Here is an 18234-nt window from a genome sequence, read left to right on the forward strand (position 1 = left end):
ACAGGAGCAGCAAGCTGTCTCATTGAGCTGTTGTGAAATGTCTCATTTATCTGAGCTATCTTGACTTTTAAGGTGATTTTTCTCAAGACTTGTGCATGGAGTAACACCTAAATCTACTGGTTTTCCTCCAGGCATGTCAGGTTATTGCTTTAGATATGTATAAACATAACAAGTTGCAACACTCCAATAGAAAAATGTGCTCTTACCAGCTGCTGTATGCATTCTTGTAGAGGTGATTCTGCCATCAGAAGCATAAACAACTCTTGATTATTACTTAAATAATTATTACTTAAATAAGTTGAAAGTCTCCTGAATGACACACAGAAAATAGGTTTAAATCCCGTTTTTTTTGTGTCACTGCTGAAATTCAGTTTGTAATTTTAGCACCTTAATTGGGACTGCTTTGCTTTGGACTTAATCCTACAACTAAAGAATATGCAAATAAAAATGTCATGTTCTGTTACTGCAGTCTCTGAGGCTGTGATTTTGGGGCAGGGTGGTGGCGGTTTGTTTTGAGCTAGGCCATAATAATTACAGGGAGGATTGTTCTAATACTTATAACTATAATTTGCCATTTCTTTTCTGTACATTGATGCCAGTGGGTTTTGCTGTGTTTATCTAGGCTGCTGGAGTTGGAAACATGCTTAGGAAGAAAAATCAATGTAAATTTAGCTTATTTACTGTACAGCTTTCTAAGCACAAAGGGTTTGTGGTCTAGTCATGGCACAGCATTTTAACTGTTGAATGTTTAGCTCCAGCTTTGGATGAAACAGCAGGAAGCCTGAAAGCATAGAAGAGTAAGCACTTCCTCCTGTTGATTTATCTGTATATTCGCTTGGTGGGGTGTGTTCTGGGGTTTTGAATAGCTTTTGATCTTTGCTTGCGTAAGAGGTGTTAGTTTTTTTGCACTGCTGTGGGTATCTGAACAGGGTTATTTTATTTCATTTTATAGGAAGAAAATGGCCCAAACTACTGCACCAGCAACATCCATCCATGATGAGGATTCCTCTGAAAGCAGAATGGTGGTTACATTCCTCATGTCAGCACTTGAGTCAATGGTTAGTAGAGAAGTTAAGCAGCTGCATCTTTACTCTCTTTTGGCATGTGCAGGATTACACCAACACATTGCCTCCTCTGGGGAGCAGGAAAGGTGTAATTTCATATCTTTGCCTTATTGTGTGCTGTCCAACCTCCTGTTAACTCTGTCTCTTTGCTTGTGGAAAATCATGCTAACAGTCTTCTTAGCAGTTATCTTGTTTCTTTTTGTGATGTGGTTATTTTAAAAATTTTTTTTGTCAAATAAACAGGAAATAATTAGTGATTGCTCAGGTAGAGTGTGGTTGAAAGGCAAGAATCTGTTCTGGTCTTTGTCTTCTGTAATACAGGGTGAATAAATGGTCTTGAGGCTAATGCCTTGTCCTCAGCTGCTGTACCAATTCAACAAAACTTGTTCAGAAAAGACTTTTGTATTAAGTTGGCTTATCACCTGTTTTGTAGAAGTTATTTGATCATTATGTTGTGGGGTTTAAGGTTGGCCAGGGCTGTGAGTAGAAATGCCTGTCCCATTTCCATAAAGTTGGGGCACTGTCAAAGATTTGGTTCTTTAAAATAATTTTTTTAAATGATAAGAACAAAAATTTCCTTTTTAGAAACTTGAATGGGATGGTTATAAGATAATTGATTGCAAGCCTTTTTTTCCAATGGGTATATTCAGTTCCTAAGGGTTTTGTGTCACTTTTTCCTCTCGTGCTGCAGTTGTTGGTGTTTTTATAGGTTGCAACAATCTCTGATCCGAGTTCCTAGGAGAAATTGACTTCTTGTGATCACTTCTTGATGATCTCACTCATTTTCTTAGGATCTTTGCTCTCTCCTTGTGCTGCAGGCTTCCTACTTCACTACTTTGCCAGAAATTTCTCCCAGCAGAACGCACATAGGTGTTCACAGGGAAGGTGCACTCCTTCCTCTCAGGAGGAATTCACCTGAGCCCGAGCACAGCAGGCAGGACGAGGCAGACTGCAGGCAGCTTTCCTGCTCACAACCACACCTTTCTGAACAAACACAATGTGCGATAAGCCTGCTGTGACTGAACAGACTCCTGTACGCTCTGTTGAAAGTTGCAGTAAGACACTCGATATGATTATCTAACAGGGAAGTGATAATTTCACATGGATTGATGTCATAAATCACTTTAATTAAAAACAGTGCAATCTCTGAGTCTACACAAGACCTTAATTTCCCTAATGCATCTACAATGCTTTTAAGATTCCTGATGAAAAGCACTTCAGAGGTATAAATTATCCTTTGCTAATCACTGATGTTCTTACTTGCGGTACCTTCTGAAGGGTGGATGCTGGCAGCAGAAGTAATAACTGTTTTACGTGCTACCACATACATTTCTATTAACTGTACTCTTAACTATGGTAATAAAAGCTTTTGTTTTTCTTTTTATAGTGTAAAGAACTTGCCAAGTCCAAGGCAGAAGTTGCCTGTATTGCTGTATATGAAACAGATGTGTTTGTAGTTGGAACTGAGAGAGGAAGAGCCTTTATCAATTCTAGGAAAGATTTTCAGAAGGATTTTGTTAAATACTGTAAGTTCCAATGTTGTACTTTTATATTGCACAAGCTGCTTTATGTGTTTTGCATAATACTAATAACATCTGGAAGCAAAGTTCTGTATTTCATGGCTACATGCTATAATTGTGTTGACTATAGCAAAACCAGCTGTTTAAGAACATAAAAATGATCAGTAACAGTGGTCTCATTCAGAGTGTTATTTCAACTGTGGCTGAAAAATATATTTTTTTTATTTTTTTTTTTCCTTACATAATGTGACAGACTGGTACAGAAAAGTATTAGACTGTCCACCCTCACACCACATCCTGCATTTCCTAGCGCATGTTAATTTTTCTTTGTAACTCTTGCACTTGCAAAGGCCGGGTGTGACATTCAACAGATAGTGGACTACTTCTGTCTGCTCAAATGGGCCTGGTTCTTCAAATCCCTTCATACCTTATTAAAGCAGATGCACATTTTTTTGACAAGATATTATGTAGCTTTTTTATATTACTCTTATTTACTAGACAGAAATATGTATTTATGTCATAATGACTTAAAATTACGTCTGCATTGCACACATCTAGAGGGTGCTTTTTGTTTAATTTCATTTTTATATTAAAACAGTGGGACTTTTGGTTTCATAAACCATTATCTGTTGAGTACAAGACAGTATTTTTAGGAGATAGGTTTCAAAGATTCAGTGACTCTTTTGTGGAGAATTGATATCCTCATTTAGGAAAGCGGTGTTGATGGATGCTGCTCAATAACAAAATTTTCCTACCTGCGTAGGGAAAAGAAGAAGATGCAGGTTCAAGAAAAGGGTATGAGAGAAGACTCAGAAGGGGAGAGGGGGAAGTTTGAGCAACAGCTGTAAAATATTCTGGTTTGACTAATTAAAAACTGCTTGGAAAGCAACTATGTTTAATCTGTAATAGAAACATTTGCTTCTCAGAATGCTTTTGTTGTTAGCTAAAATTCTCCTGGAGGTTTTGTCTGGAGGCCGTTTGTTCATGGTGAGGCTCTGGCTTTTTGCCTCTGTCCTACTCACTTGGACAATGACTTCGTGTGCAAAAGTATATTTACTCTAAGGAAAGTCACCCCAATATTGCATTGTAACAGATAAGTGATATCAAAATGCAGAATTACAGCCTGACTGAGGCAGTGCTCCCATACTGGTGTTTATGAGAACTTTTAGCTGGATAATGGGGGGAGTTCAGTTTTTCACCTGATCTCTTTTTGCTTTGTTGTTGTTCCTTAAAGGACTTCCCTGAGGTCCTAGATACGTTTGTTTTATTGCTAGTACAGTGGTATTATGGGCCCTGATATACAGGAGACTGTATACTGGGCACATCCATTGGTAAGGAGTCTGAAATAACTGGGATTTGGTGTTTGCTCTCCCTGGCTAGATCTGTCAGGGAAGCACTGGCTTCTCATCCATGCTTGCGTTTGACTGTATCATGTGCACGTGTTTAAATCTTTAAATCTTACATCAGAACTGATAATCCTGATCCTTTGCTTTATTCCAGCTACAAGATACTGGTTCTTGGGCAGTGATTTTATACTGTTAGGCTGATGAGGTTAAACAATACCCACTTTGGAAATAGGGTTTTCATTATGCTTCTTGCAGAACATCACGGTGTAGATCTGTGTGAATAAAGCCAACTAACCTCAGTCATTGCTATCACGGTTTCACTAAGTGCGTATCCCCTGTACTTTTCTGGGGAGTTTCGGTGCTGGAGGTAGTTTTCTCTTGTTGTTGACAAAGATGTTGATAATTCCAGAAAACTTGACTTCAGAACACGAATTTTTAGGAATAATAGCATTACATCTTCCTGGTGATGCTGGTTCCATCACTGCCTTTGACAACTTTGAAGTCGTGACGAAATTTATAGTGTAATATCTTTTGATCTAAAACTTAGAACTGTGAAGACGACTGTTCCTTCCCCTTAGCACCTCATGTCTTCAGTTAAACAGGAAAGCTAGCAATAAACAATGTTAGTTGCAATTTTAGTAGGTGCTTTGGAAATGCCCAGGAAGGCCACAGTTCTGTGGGTTTTTAATATGTTAGAGTTGGGCCCTTTTTGCTCCTTTCTGATGAATAAAGGCTTCCAAGTGATTCTTACAGAGCTGTTAGAATGAAACCTTTAAAAATTCAGCTGTGATGTTGGCCTCTGGAACACATGGTGCTGACAGTATGGAGAATTTGCTCTCCACTTGTGTGGGTCTCTTCATTTCTCTGTAAGTCTGGAAACAGAAGTGTAGCTACTAAGCATTCCTCTGGTTATGTCTCACTGTTATGGCAAGCCAGCATGTGTCTCCAGTCCTTACTTCCACTTTTCCCACAGCTCTTGTGTGTAGTTGAAGTAAATATGAAGAGTTTTCCAGCATTTGGGGGCTCAGGCTTCAAGCTTGCTGTTACTTTTAGTAATAATTTAGTGGCCTAAATTGATGAAATGTACACATGAGGTTTATGAAGGAAGTAGCATCTATGCTTTCTAGTAGCATAGAGCAGATAAAAATAACAGCAGTTTAGTGAAAGCAGCACTGGGATTGGGTTTCCTGTGGCTTTCATTCATAAGGACTTTCACCCACATGGGTTCCCTAATGCTTAGTGCAGGGGAAGGAGGAGCCCCGCGCATATCTCATGTACCTTGTTACCCTAAGAAAATGCATCAGAAACAAATTATAGCAATGTTTTGGGTTTGGTGGGGTTTTTTTTAATGTTAGCATGGGTTGTGTAGTGAGTGGTGAAGAACCAGTCAACAGGCATTAATTTTTTAAAATTGGGGCAGATAATAGATTCTTCTGAACTGTGCTTAATGAAGAGGACTGTAAACCCTCTGTTACAGTGAAATAGTATGTTTCAATCAATGTAGCACTGCATTGTGCTTGTATGTATAACATGTAGCTTAAGTAACCTACAGTGTCAGTTATTCTAAACCTGTGTGAGTTTGTATTGTACATAAAAAAAAAGTGTATTCTTCCAGTGCCTGCTCATATTCAGAATATGGACCAGCATGGAAACTTGTGCCCTGTAAGGAATCAAGATCATACATGTCTTGCTCTACCAGTGCCTCTTTGTTTTAGTTGCTGTTCCCTGCTGACGCGTATTGTGTGGTCCTCTTGGATGGCATCAGCAAGGTGCAGTGCCTCCTTGCCCTCTGGATTGCTGTGGAGTTATCAGCCACACTGAACAGGAGACTTATTTCTGGCGGGTGTCTCAAGAATACTGTTCCCTTCATGTATTTATCTGCATCATCTTGGCAGTTTCCCTTGAGTTTCAGTTAAGGTTTGGTGTCAGCTCTGTGGAATTCATCCTTATTTGAATGGAACTGGAGGTGGTTTATAACACAAAAAAAACCCCAACCAAAGAGAGGCCTCATCATCCCCAGGTTGTATTTGACTGTCAAGTGAATATCAGAAGAGCTTCCTCTCTCAAACACCTTTTTGGTCATCTGCTCTGGACTTTGAGATGTGTGTTCCTACCATCTGCCAAGGAGCTGGTTGTTCTCCAAGAGTCCTCATTGCCTCTGCTAGTATTTCCACTGGTCCAGGCTGTTGCACCATCGGTATGTAGGTCTCACAGAAACATAAGCCTGTAAGTTCTGCAACTTTGTGTCAGCTCTCTGGGTCATGCTGCTTTTTCCTTCTTTGGTGCCAGGGTTCTGGGCTCACTTGCCTGAGGTGGGGCCATCTTGCATCTGTAGATAGTTCATCTGGGATGATAGGTTCTTTGTTCTTAGGAGCCTTCATTTTCCTTCTGGTGGCCTCATGTTTCCACGCTGATGTTAACAGTGCATCTGGTATGGGCCAGAGTTTGGCTTAAAGTCCTGCTAGAGACTTTGTTCCAGCATCTTTCACTCTTCTTACCTGTATCTCCATGTCCGTCCAGACACAGGTTGCGAGAACTCCTTGTAGCTTCAGGAATGCTCAGAATCCAAGTGGTTTTAATTGGCGCAATTGTTCCTCCTGCTCATGATGAATGAATAGCACACGATGCTCCAAAGGCCTTTTGGGAAACATTGTTCAGCTTTGGCTCCTCAGTATCTTTGCTACGTGGATTACTGTTCCCCTTTGGATATCCTCCATCATCTGCAGGCAAGTAAAATGACTCTTCCCATAAACTGGGCTGCTGGAACATCTGTGGCTAGGCTTCTGTCTCATTGAATCCTTCTGGCCTTTGAGAAAATAGAAGTATCGGGTTTTCTGGGGAATTCTTCTTCTGACATTGTGCTCCCTTATCTCTTTCTCTGTAACTTATGTAATGCTTCAGCAGTTTAGAGGGGGGTGGAAAAAGCAAACAAAACCAGAAACCTGAAAGGCTGGTTTAAAAACAAAGCAAACTCAAAACTGGCAAGTTCCTAACTGGATTGGCAACTGTTTGACTACTTTGGCCTGCTGTAATGTCTGTCCAAATACCTGCACTTGGCATTTCTGGGTTTGTCCCTATAGTCTAGAGATAATTAAGCATCTCTGGCTGAAGCTATACCATGTCTAGGGTTTTGCTATGGTAGATGCCACCTTCCTACTCCATAGCTGTAATTACAGCTATGCAGTGACTGTCCTCACTTCAGGCTTTGGCTTCCACAGAAGCTGCTGTTCACTGTGTAGGATCTCTTGTCTGTAGAGAATGAAGGCTTCAAATACACAAAAAGACTATAGGGCAATCCTTTGGTCTTTGAGGACATGCAGATGGGATTCTGAGTACATCACACGTACGCTTGCAGAGCATCAGTCTGCTTTATCCCTAGCTGTTCATCCCTATAGGCTTGGAGGATGCCTGTGTGGGATTAAAGCAGAGTAACTGCCTAGACCTTGTCTTCCAGGCAGCATCTTTCCAGCTATGCCGAAGAGGTATGATTAATTTCTGTCTCTGCTGTCTGTTTTCCCTTCAGTGGTGGAATTTTGAGCTGTTTCTAAGGATTCTCCTCATGAAATCATACTCTTGCTGTTCATTGAGTGACAGAAATAGTTTTTCTTCACATTAGATGTTAATGTTTAAACTGTGACTACACGGGACAAAGCTACTCAGGTGTTCCAAGAGGCTGTTTTGCATCTCTAGCTCTGATGCTGCAGCACAGCAGAAGTGCTGTCAGGGAACATAGTGTGCTTCTCCTGGCATGGGGCTGTTCGATGTTATCACACTCTGAGATCCTGGACTGGTGGAGGGCAATCTGAGTGGACTGAGTATGCTTTCATTGGAAGTGATGGCCTTGCCCACTTAAAGACATCTCACCAGCAGTAAATACAAACTCTGTGGTTGCTGTCTGCATGAGGACTTTCCTGCAGAGGAGTTCGTGGCACTGGCTGGAGTCGTCCCCTCTGAAAAAGTGCATGTGGATAATGCAGCCCTAAAGTCAACTGTTTGAAGGCAGTAGCTTCTTTTGTTTGCCTGTCATTGTCTTACACTGTTTCTTCCTGACATACACTCCAAATTGTCTAGCATGTTTTTTCAAACTGGAAGAATTTTGTGCAATAAAATAGTCCATACTTCTTTTGTGATTGAGGTTTAAAAAATGTTAATGTTCTCCATTGCATCGCTACAGATGCAGTTAGTTCTAATACTGGCAATAAAAGTAATGCCAGCAACAGGGCCAGATCCTTAAGGCAACTTAGGTACCTAAAAATCTAGAGCAAGGCTTCTGAAAGTCTCCATCACATCTACCTGTAGGCATCTAAATAGCTCCTAAATCAGTGGGTTTGTCTTGAACTGTGTTTTCTTTGGAGGTGACAATATCAAAAAACCATGGTGTAGAAATAGATGACTTGAGTATTTTTTTTAACCAAAGCTCAGTAAAGTGTGTAGCACATTGGTATAAATATAAATTTCAACATGCTGAAGCTCTGTTTGGCATGTTGCTGCTTTCTTTCATTTTTTCTAAGGGATGAAGCTGTTTACGTGTTTGTGTATCGTCTGTGTGCTTTCACTGTAAGCAATGCTGAACAGACTGTGATGTTTCAGGCCTGAGAGCATCATGCGCAGATCGTGTGTTTAGAAAGTGAGGGGTGGGAGTCAAGCTACAGTAGTGTGACTATTTTTATTAACTCAGTAGCTCTGGTTTAATTTTAGAATTGTGCTTAAAAATGTCTTTGATGCAATCTGCTGAGATAGCCCCTGATACTGCAGTGTGCTAGTTAGTGTCTGTGCTGTACTGCTGGTCTGGATGTAGTGTTTTTATGGTACTTTATTTGGATGTTCCAGTGATGATGGAAATAAAGTATTAATACACTTGATCTGCTTCTTCCTTCCTATTGTGGTTACCTTTGTATTCTGTATATTTTACTTGTCATGCCTGTAGGAATTCAGAAGCAGTATCTAAATGGGGTGTTTAGCTTTTCAGCTCTAAAGCAGAATATGTCAGACTTGAAATTGAGTAGACTGAATTCCGTGACCTGTATGGAAGCAGCCTAATACCTTTTCAGTTTTACTCTAATAACAGAGGGCATTAGTGGGTCTACCTGCTACTGATTGTGTTTGTCCTCATTATAATATCTAAACAACAGTCTTCATCATCTTTGTCTCTGATTATCTGCTATACTTTTATAGTGAAAATACTATTCCGTAACTAGCTGTCACCTTTTTGATGTTGCCCAAAGGCAGCAAAGGCAAACAAGGCATTTGTGTCAAATCCCTTGACACAAATGCAGCTAGTTTAAAAATACCACTTCTTTTTGATGATGATGTGCCAGTGTGGAAACTGGTTTCCCACAGTCATCTTCTTTGGCCCTGAACTAACCCATGGCCAGCTCAGGCTTTTGCTGCTCCTGAAGCTACAGAATATTTTGGAAGAGAAAGGAGTCATTAAATTCTAGACCTAAACAGTAAATTAAAGAAAAACCATAAGAGTCAGGTGGAGGATGAATCCTGACAAAGCACTCATATAGTTTCATGTCTGTCATCACTAATGTTACCTATTTTAAACGCAAATGGAGGGATGTATCTATGATTCTTGCTTTAGCTTTGGTCTTCCAGTGCACTTCAAAACAGGTACACTTTACGGAGCGTGTAGCAGGAAAAGAAGATGTTGGAATAGTTGCTTTTTAAAGCTGTGACTGTCCAGATGCTTTCCTGTTGCCAAGCCAGAGCTGGTTTACACCTCTGTAACTCTCGGTCTCTTTTCTCATGCCAGATTTCCTTCGAGCTATTTGGGAGTGGCCTCTTCAAAACAACCTCTGCTAAATTCTGTTTCGGTATCTGCTGGAACAGGCTCTTACCAGTCACCTTTATGGGAACTTGCTCAGCTGTGTTCCTGAGTTTTCACCTCCCTTTTTGCAGCAGATGACTTGGAATAGCTTGTACTTCTCCATACTGCAAGACCAGAAGAGATGACTGTTCCTGGCTACGCTGACTGTAGCCCGTCACCCTTTCTCAGACTAATTATGCTGGCAAACATGATGTTTAACAAGGGCTTAACTCCTGTGTCTGTCACTTGGGAGTTAAGACCTTGCCTCTCTGCTAGTGGAAGGAGTCACGTGAGTGCATTCTGTGAGCCAGGTTGCATCATGCCTGTTCAGTGAGGTGTTAATGATAACCTGGCTGGCTCTGCCTGGGCTTAGTTAAGCAACAATTTTATAACCTTTTTGCTTGGGAGAGTTGTGGGCATGGCAACTGCTGGCTTCTGGTGTATCTCCTGTCCTGTTCTGCAGCCCTCTGTGCAAAATGGTCTTCTGCTGTTGTGCCCAGACCCCTGTGCCACTGTAAAACTTCGCACTGTGAGTTGGTTCTGGGGGTCGCTATCTCCAAGGATGCTACAAAGATGTCTGGAGCATTCTAATTGCTAAAGTTTATGGCATATCTTTGTTTATTTAATAAAAAGCATGACGCTTCAGGATGTTCTTGCTGGAAAGCTAGGACACTTTGCTACATACATCATGACTGCCCCCAGCACTCTGGGCTTCTGCTTTCCCAGTCTCTTAAAGTATTTACATTGTACTGTGTTTATCAGAAGCACTAGTTCATATTTTGCATCTGTTTCTGCTCCACCTCTAGTTTTCGGGGGACTTTTTCTGTTGTGGTGTAACTGCTTGATAAAGTACCTGAACTGTATTTATTCTTGGTGTTGCCAAAAGCTTTTTTGATTTAACATTTTGGTTTCCATACTTTCTATTTTGTATTTGCAGAATGTAGTTATGAGTTAAAGCATCTATCCTTAAAGACTTGATCAGTTGATTCCTAATAAATCACACGCATAGGAATTAGTTCAAAGATAACATTCCTGGCACTTGCCCAGCAGTTGCAGTTACAAGTAATAAACCTAAAACCCAAAGCAAGCATCCCTGTCTGTCTTACTGTAAGAGCTGCTTTTTTTTTTTGCCATTGCCATCTCCATTTGAGCTCATTTAAAAAGTTCATCTCACCAGTCCCCTTCTGCCTGACCTTTTGAAATGCAAATAATGTGGGGTTTGAGCTGTCCCGTGTTGCATATTTCTCACATATTAAAGTGTTCATTAGCTGAACCCCACATTAATAGCCTAGATCTTCATGAAAGACATGGAAATGTCTTTCAGCTTTACCTTGTGGCCTGCTCTACTCTTCCTTTGCTTTTCTACTACTGTTCTTCTTTTCCCAAGTTCTCAAGAGGAAAAGAAAGATGTGTTTTAGAATCATAGAATCCTAGAATAGTTAGGGTTGGAAAGGACCTTAAGATCATCTAGTTCCAACCCTCCTGCCATGGCCCAACCTGGCCTCGAACACCGCCAGGGATGAGCATTCACAACTTCCTTGGGCAACCCATTCCAGTGCCTCACCACCCTCACTGTAAAGAACTTCTTCCTTGTATCCAATCTAAACTTTCCCTGTTAAAGTTTGAAGCCATTACCCCTTGTCCTACCGCTACAGTCCCTAACAAAGAGTCCCTCCCCAGCATCCTTGTAGACCCCCTTCAGATACTGGAAGCCTGCTATGAGGTCTCCACGCAGCTTCTCTTCTCCAGGCTGAACAGCCCCAGCTTTCTCAGCCTGTCTTCATACAGGAGGTGCTCCAGCCCTCTTGTCATCCTCATGGCCCTCCTCTGGACTTGCTCCAACAGCTCCATGTCTTTTTTATGTTGAGGACACCAGAACTGTACACAATACTCCAAGTGAGGTCTCACAAGAGCAGAGTAGAGGGGCAGGATCACCTGCTTTGACCTGCTGGTCATGCTGCTTTTGATGCAGCCCAGGATACGGTTGGCTTTCTGCAAGCGCATGCTGCCGGCTCATGTTAAGCTTCTCATCAACCAACACCCTCAAGTCCTTCTCCGCAGGGCTGCTCTGAATCTCTTCTCCGCCCAACCTGTAGCAGTGCCTGGGATTGCCTCGACCCAGGTGTAGGACCTTGCACTTGCCTTGGTTAAACTTCATAAGGTTGGCATCAGCCCACCTCACAAGCGTGTCAAGGTCCCTCTGGATGGCATCCCTTCCCTCCAGCGTATCAACCGAACCACACAGCTTGGTGTCGTCGGCAAACTTGCTGAGGGCGTGCTCAATCCCACTGTCGTGTTGCTGACAAATATGTTGAACAGGACCGGTCCCAACACCGATCCCTGAGGGACACCACTCGTTACTGTTTTCCAACTGGACATCGAGCCGTTTACCACAACTCTGTGTGTGCAGCCATTGAGCCAGTTCTTTATCCACCGAGTAGTCCATCTGTCAAATTGATGTCTCTCCAATTTAGAGACGAGGATGTCGTGCGGTTTTCAAAACCTCTGTTACACGGTTAGACACAGGTTATTTTTACAGGGTTTTAGAAGATTGCTTTGTGCCTCTCTTCCTCAGGGATGCTTCCTTTGCTTCCATTCTGCTAAGAGCTAGTGCAAAAAACTTTCTCAGTAAGTTCAGTTACATTTCAGTGGAGACCACCCATCTCGTTCCATCCGAGTCGAAAACAAACAGAATTACAGTAGATAGCTGATCTGTTTGAAATTCCCCGGCTTCTAAATTCTGCCTCAGGTGATTTGCTTTTCTTGTGGTTTAAGTGATCCTTTGATAATCCTAAAATGATTTCTCTTTAATTTGAGGTTATTGTCCAATTTCCTGAACTGTAAACCTGGATGGCCTTAAAAAGCTCACAGATGAACTGGGTGGATGCATTACAAAACAAAGCAAACAGCTTTTAGCCACACACACATTTACCTTCTCTCTTTCATCGCTCATAGTTATTTTCGTAGAGTAATTTTCCTTAAGCACAAATGGTAATATGTAGGTACATGAATGTTGTCACAAAATAATTGTTGCCCTTAAGTTGCCTCTCAGAGTGTCTGTGCAGGGGTGACATTCATACTCTTATCACTTTGTGGCTTTTTCTACCTGGGGGATTAAAAACCAAACCACCTGATTAAAAACCTTCTGATGTTTTAACATGCCTTACATACCGTGGCACTGACAGCTCTTTTGCTAGAGGAGTGTTGAGCTCCATCAGATTCAGAAACTGAATCCTACCAGCTTTTCTCTGTTGTTGTTTGTGGAGCATCTCCTTCAAGTGACATTTTGGAGGAAATTTCACTTAAGTAAACTGTTTCTCTGCTAAAGCTTGATTTTTGTGTCTTACTCTTTGGTGACATGCGGACAGTGCTGATTTTGTCAATTGTCTGTCTCCTCCATGCAGCAGCTTTCCTCTCACTTCTGGGTTGGGTGCTTTGAATACAGATGTGCTTTAAGGCCTATTTTAGTCTGCTAGAATAGCATTTCGACCATGCTTTAGTGGACTTTCAGAATACATGTTGTATAACACTGCTGAGCTGTAACACTCTTTATCATTTTATAAGCATAACAGCATCTATTTAAAGCAGGAAGCTATAGTGTCTGCCCATACAGAGGTCAGGGTGTAGCTATCTAATTGCTGCCATACAATAGGAAAAAATTGCCAAGTTAAAATTTGATCATTTCAGGTATTTCACTTTTTGTTCAGTTATAAGAATTTTTGTAAAACGGCTTTTTTACTTTAAAGCAGCCTATTTATTTTATAGTATATCCATTTTATAAGAATGGTGACAGCTGGGAGATTCCTTTTCTAGCCAATTGGTAGGCTGGGCTGCCAAACCCAGTCTGCTGATTGGGACAGGTAAGAGGGAAGGGTGTTCTGAATAACCAAAACACCTGGATGGTACAAGAAGGTAAGAGGCCCTCAACCATATATGGCCTCTTGAGTGCCAAGTGAGGATTGTTTTTAGGAGCTGGGTCATTTTTAACCATGCTGAATCTGGAACAGCTTTTGCAGAGTAACTGGACTAATCCTTCAGTATGCTCTCAACTGTGTAGAATGTAATTATTTTACCATATAACCATTCCTCACCCTTCCTGAGCTATTTACCCTGTAAATACAGCACCCATCCCTCTTTCCTGCTAGGTCTTGTTGCACTAGTCCTAGGCATTCCCTCCCAAACATAGCCTGAATCCTGCCGGGTGCTCTAGTAGTTGTGGCAAGGGCTTGGTCAGAACCTGTAGGCTTTGTGACCTCCAGCAAGTGGAGATGTGTCCGTCAGTGCTGTCACAGGATGCTGCCAATGGCTACTGAGTCTGATCAGTTTTGCAGAGCTCTTATAAATCTTACTGTGTTTGAGACGTGATCTTGTTTGTCAGAAATTCTGTCAAATGTGGGAGAGATTAGGGAGGTGGATGCATGACGTTGAGCTTAAGAAAATGGATTCAAAACATGTAATGAAACCCAACGATAAGAGTTAAGAAGGAAAATTTCTATGTCTTTTTGTCTGGTTCTCATTTTAATGGGAAGTGAGCAGTGTCATCATTTTTGTTTTGCTTATTATTTTTAGAAAGTGTGGGTACACTTTTGAGAAGCTACTGTCAGTAAAGGCGTTTTCAATGAATCAGTCTCGTAGGTGGAAAAAAACCCACCCAAAAAGCAACATTGCATGTAGCTATGAATGGAAACTGATGTCTCTTATCCCCAAGTCTGCAGGCAAACTTTACAAGCTATCATTAAGCACCTGTATTATAGGTATATAATAACATTCCAGTTTTGCAGTATTGTTTGTGTTACGGTAGGCCCTGTCATATTGCAAAGGAAGCAAAAGTGTCAGGCCTGAAGAGCTGGAGAACTGAATGTTGTGTGGAGGTGGGATTCCAGGACACGAAGAAGACATGTGATTTGTAGAGGGAGAGAGAGATTCTCTTTTAAGCAAAAATACGAGTTTTTAAGATTATAAATGTTTTTAGTAAAAGCAGTGGTGTTACAGCTCATTTCACAACTCATTTATAATAAGTTATTTAAACAGATGTTTGTTTTCTTGTGTTAGTGTAGAATGACAATGCCAGCAGTACTGACAGTGCAAATCACAGTGTTTCAGCCTTATTGCTGTGATTGCTCAAGATGAAGTCATGACACAGCTTCAACACCGATCATCCTCTTGCACATAGGAACACAGATCTCCCATGCTTTTTCTTTCATATACAGAATGTCTGTTGATTTCCCCCATTTTTGCTGGGTGATTCTCAGTAAATCTTGGCAAGAACTGAGTGGTAAGAAAGGAAGGCTGCCACCCAAAACAATCGCTTCCATTTGCTTTTGAATACTGAAAGTGTTGTTATTCCGTCGCTCTTTTGGCAATGACTTTTGCTCAGAGACTACAACAAGGTCTAGGGCTGAAATCTTTTCTGTTCTGTGTGCTGGTGTCTTATTTGCAACTTCTCCTATTCACTAATGAGATGTGTATTTAAAATGTCTTTTGAAAGATAGGAGCTGTTGTGGCAAGTCAGATCCTTTCTCAGCTAAGCCCATACAGCATAAACAAAACAGGATGTAACATAACTGCTGCATAAGGCATCATGCATAGCACTGGAGAGCTATGGGACCCTCTACGCAGGCTTTTTAACCTTTTCCCTGGTGACTGTGATGGTCCTACTTTTCTTGGCAGCTTTGCATTTTATTTCTACTGAAATTAATAGTTTTCTATCTCTTCATGCCCAAAAAAATCCCTGCTTAGATGTGTCTCTTCATTCATAATTCTTACACCTCAGAGGGTGATATTTCTGAAGGCTGTAAGAAGGATGTAATAATTTTGGTGTAAATTTAAATTTACTCATTGCTCATGTACAGATATAAGTGCATTTGCTTCTCAGGCAAGTGAATTCTTACGGTTTTCTGGCAGGAATCCTTCCCTAGCGTCTGTAGTCTAAACTGGAGGGACTGGGTACTGGGAGGTTTAATAACTTATTTTATTTTTGTCTTATTTTTATAACTAACTGCCAGGTGTTACAGAAGAGGAGAGGGCTGGAGAACTGCAGAAAACAAAGACTATACCACCTATAAATAGACTGACAGTGGATATTGTGGAACTGGAAGCTCTCAGGAAGTCTGTGGAGGACTTTTTCTGCTTTTGCTATGGTGTGTGTGCTTCAAAGTCTTCTAAACAGATGTCCTGGATTTCTAACTTTTATTCCAGTTGGGAGGAAAGTACTGCATGATCTTAGCCTTCCAACTACACTGCTGTTAAGGTGGTAATTTTAACTTTTAGTAGCTGATTCTAAAACATACAGACATATTGCGTAGTTTTCTTCTTGATGTGGTTTGTGGGGTGTGATGTGAGGGTATTGCACAGCCCATTTAGTTTCGTTTCAGGAAAGCCTCTATCATAGTCGGTTCCGGTGCACGTTAATGTGAGCAGTACTCTGTTTCCTGTAGAGATTTGCATCTGCACATTGCTTTCTCTCCAGATCTCTCCAAGTAAAAAGGGGTCTTATCTTTTTCCTAATTTGAACCCTCTTGACCTCAGAACAATCTCTTTTTAATTTTGTTCTCTAGGTAAAGCTTTAGGAAAGTCAACGGTGGTGCCTGTGCCATATGAGAAGATTCAGAGGGACCAGTCTGCTGTGGTAGTGCAGGGCCTGCCTGAAGGACTTGCATTTAAACATCCAGGAAATTATGATGTTTCAACCCTCAAATGGATTTTGGAAAACAAGTCAGGGATCTCATTTATCATTAAAAGGTTATTTGCTCTCTCTTGTGCTAGTCTATCTGTTCTGGTTTTGTACTTAAGTCCAGTTAATTTTAGTTTTTAATGAAATAACATTGCAGCTTGTTTTTCTTAAACAGGAGTGCTCTCTCTTTAATGTTACACTACCAAGTAAGTTGTGATGTCTTTGCTAAAACTGTGGGGTTTTGTCTCTGTATTTCCACACAGGCCTTTCCTAGAGCCAAAGAAACACCTAGGTAAGTTCCTACTTACTCAGACTAAATAGAAATTGGAATTTTAGTTTAGATAGCAATATAGATACAAGATTTAGTTGTGTGGATAAAGTGGCAAGCTGTGCAGAAATTCCTAGAATGTGAGTTGCCTTCCTTATGGAACTATAACCTTTTCCTTTATGCGTTTTGCCAGGAGCAATTAATTAGAGATAAACTTTGTTCTATTGCATTCTTCATTCTTTTACTGAATTTGAATTTAATGTGAATTGGATAGTGTCCTAGGGAAAGGAGAAGTGAACTGATGAAGGGCTGTATTGCATTTTTAGAAGATGCCAAGACTTTGCAGTGCTCCGTGTTCCTATACAGAGCTGATTTTGGCATTTATATCTCATTTTAAACATTGATCTGATATTCCGAAGTGGCGAGGTGGTGTAGTTCCTATGAGAGCCTCTATAGATGAGAAAAACTGAGCTAGAGTGAGTGTTTTAAAATTACCCAAAGATTCGCTTCTAGCTTAGAAGAAATCCCTGTTCCTTTCATGGGATCATGTTGTTTACTTGCAAAATTTGTATATGTGAGGATTTGTTTTATGAAGAGGATGAAGGAGTCTCTATAGGAATGTAGTCAAAAAAGAAAAGTTTCACTGTCTCAGGGGACACAACCAGAAGTTGATGCTGGCTTAGTAAAATTAGAAATGTGTTGCCTGTGCCCAGTAAAAAGAATAGAGAGTGGGTAATCACTGGGATTCTGGTAATAATATATTTCTATTAAAAATGCAGGACAGGTTTTCAGTGGGTTAGGTGACATTCTACAAGCATGAGCTATTTGTGTCTAGCTGTAATTTAGGACTAAGCAGAATCTCTATGAAACTACCTGTTTTAGCACAGTTTAGGTGAAAGATTTGTTTACCTTTTTTCCCCAAATTTTCACCTACCATCATGAAAAGGAGCAGTGAAAAGCATGATGAAATGTACGTTTGAAGTAACTTTATATGGGTGTTGCTTTATAGATTAATAAAGCAGTTTAACAAGATCCTTCCCTCATATCTGTGAATACAGAAAAGAAGCACATATGCTTGTGAAATGTAAACAGGTTTTCACTTCATGAAATCAGTGTTACATTTTCAATTTGTATTTAAGGTAAATGGAGTGCAGGAAATTCAAAGATTGTCTTTTAACTTTCAGGAGCTCCTATGACAGATCCTTCACAATCAATTATACCTCCAGGTGGAAGGTGAATTTAAAATCATGGAGGTTTTTTGTATCAGCTATGTATTTTCATACAGTTTATCTTTCTTTTAATGTGCTTTTTCTGTCCAGCTGACCTTTGGATAACTTCTGCTTGCCTGGGATTATAAAAAGCATGAATCTGAATTTTCTCTTTCTTTTGACCATTATTTGTGGGGAAACTGTTACAAATTAAACAGATGGCAAAGTTTCCCTTTGGTTTAGTTAGCCCAGTGAGTGTTCTTAATTCACACTCTGTCAGTCTGGATAAGTTTGTTGTGTTTTATGATATGGCAGCAATGGGGAAAAGATGTAATGTTGCTTC

At 40.6% G+C, this 18234-nt stretch overlaps 1 protein-coding gene across 9 annotated transcripts in view; it reads left to right on the forward strand.

Moving 5' to 3' along the window:
- Positions 1-18234, forward strand: part of GTF2I (general transcription factor IIi) — a 74269-nt gene that overhangs the window by 8638 nt on the left and 47397 nt on the right. For all 9 annotated transcript variants that reach the window (XR_004389870.1, XM_030472310.1, XM_030472313.1 and 6 more), the window contains exons 2-7: positions 953-1058; positions 2452-2590; positions 15748-15882; positions 16300-16483; positions 16679-16707; positions 17868-17916. Coding sequence is in view for 8 of the 9 variants with exons in the window: in XM_030472310.1 (XP_030328170.1) it covers positions 960-1058; positions 2452-2590; positions 15748-15882; positions 16300-16483; positions 16679-16707; positions 17868-17916 (635 nt within the window). In the remaining variant the exon portion in view is untranslated. The remainder of the gene's footprint in view (positions 1-952; positions 1059-2451; positions 2591-15747; positions 15883-16299; positions 16484-16678; positions 16708-17867; positions 17917-18234) is intronic.

Source organism: Strigops habroptila (assembly GCF_004027225.2).
Source record: "Strigops habroptila isolate Jane chromosome 13 unlocalized genomic scaffold, bStrHab1.2.pri S16, whole genome shotgun sequence".
Classification (NCBI taxonomy): Eukaryota; Metazoa; Chordata; class Aves; order Psittaciformes; family Psittacidae; genus Strigops; species Strigops habroptila.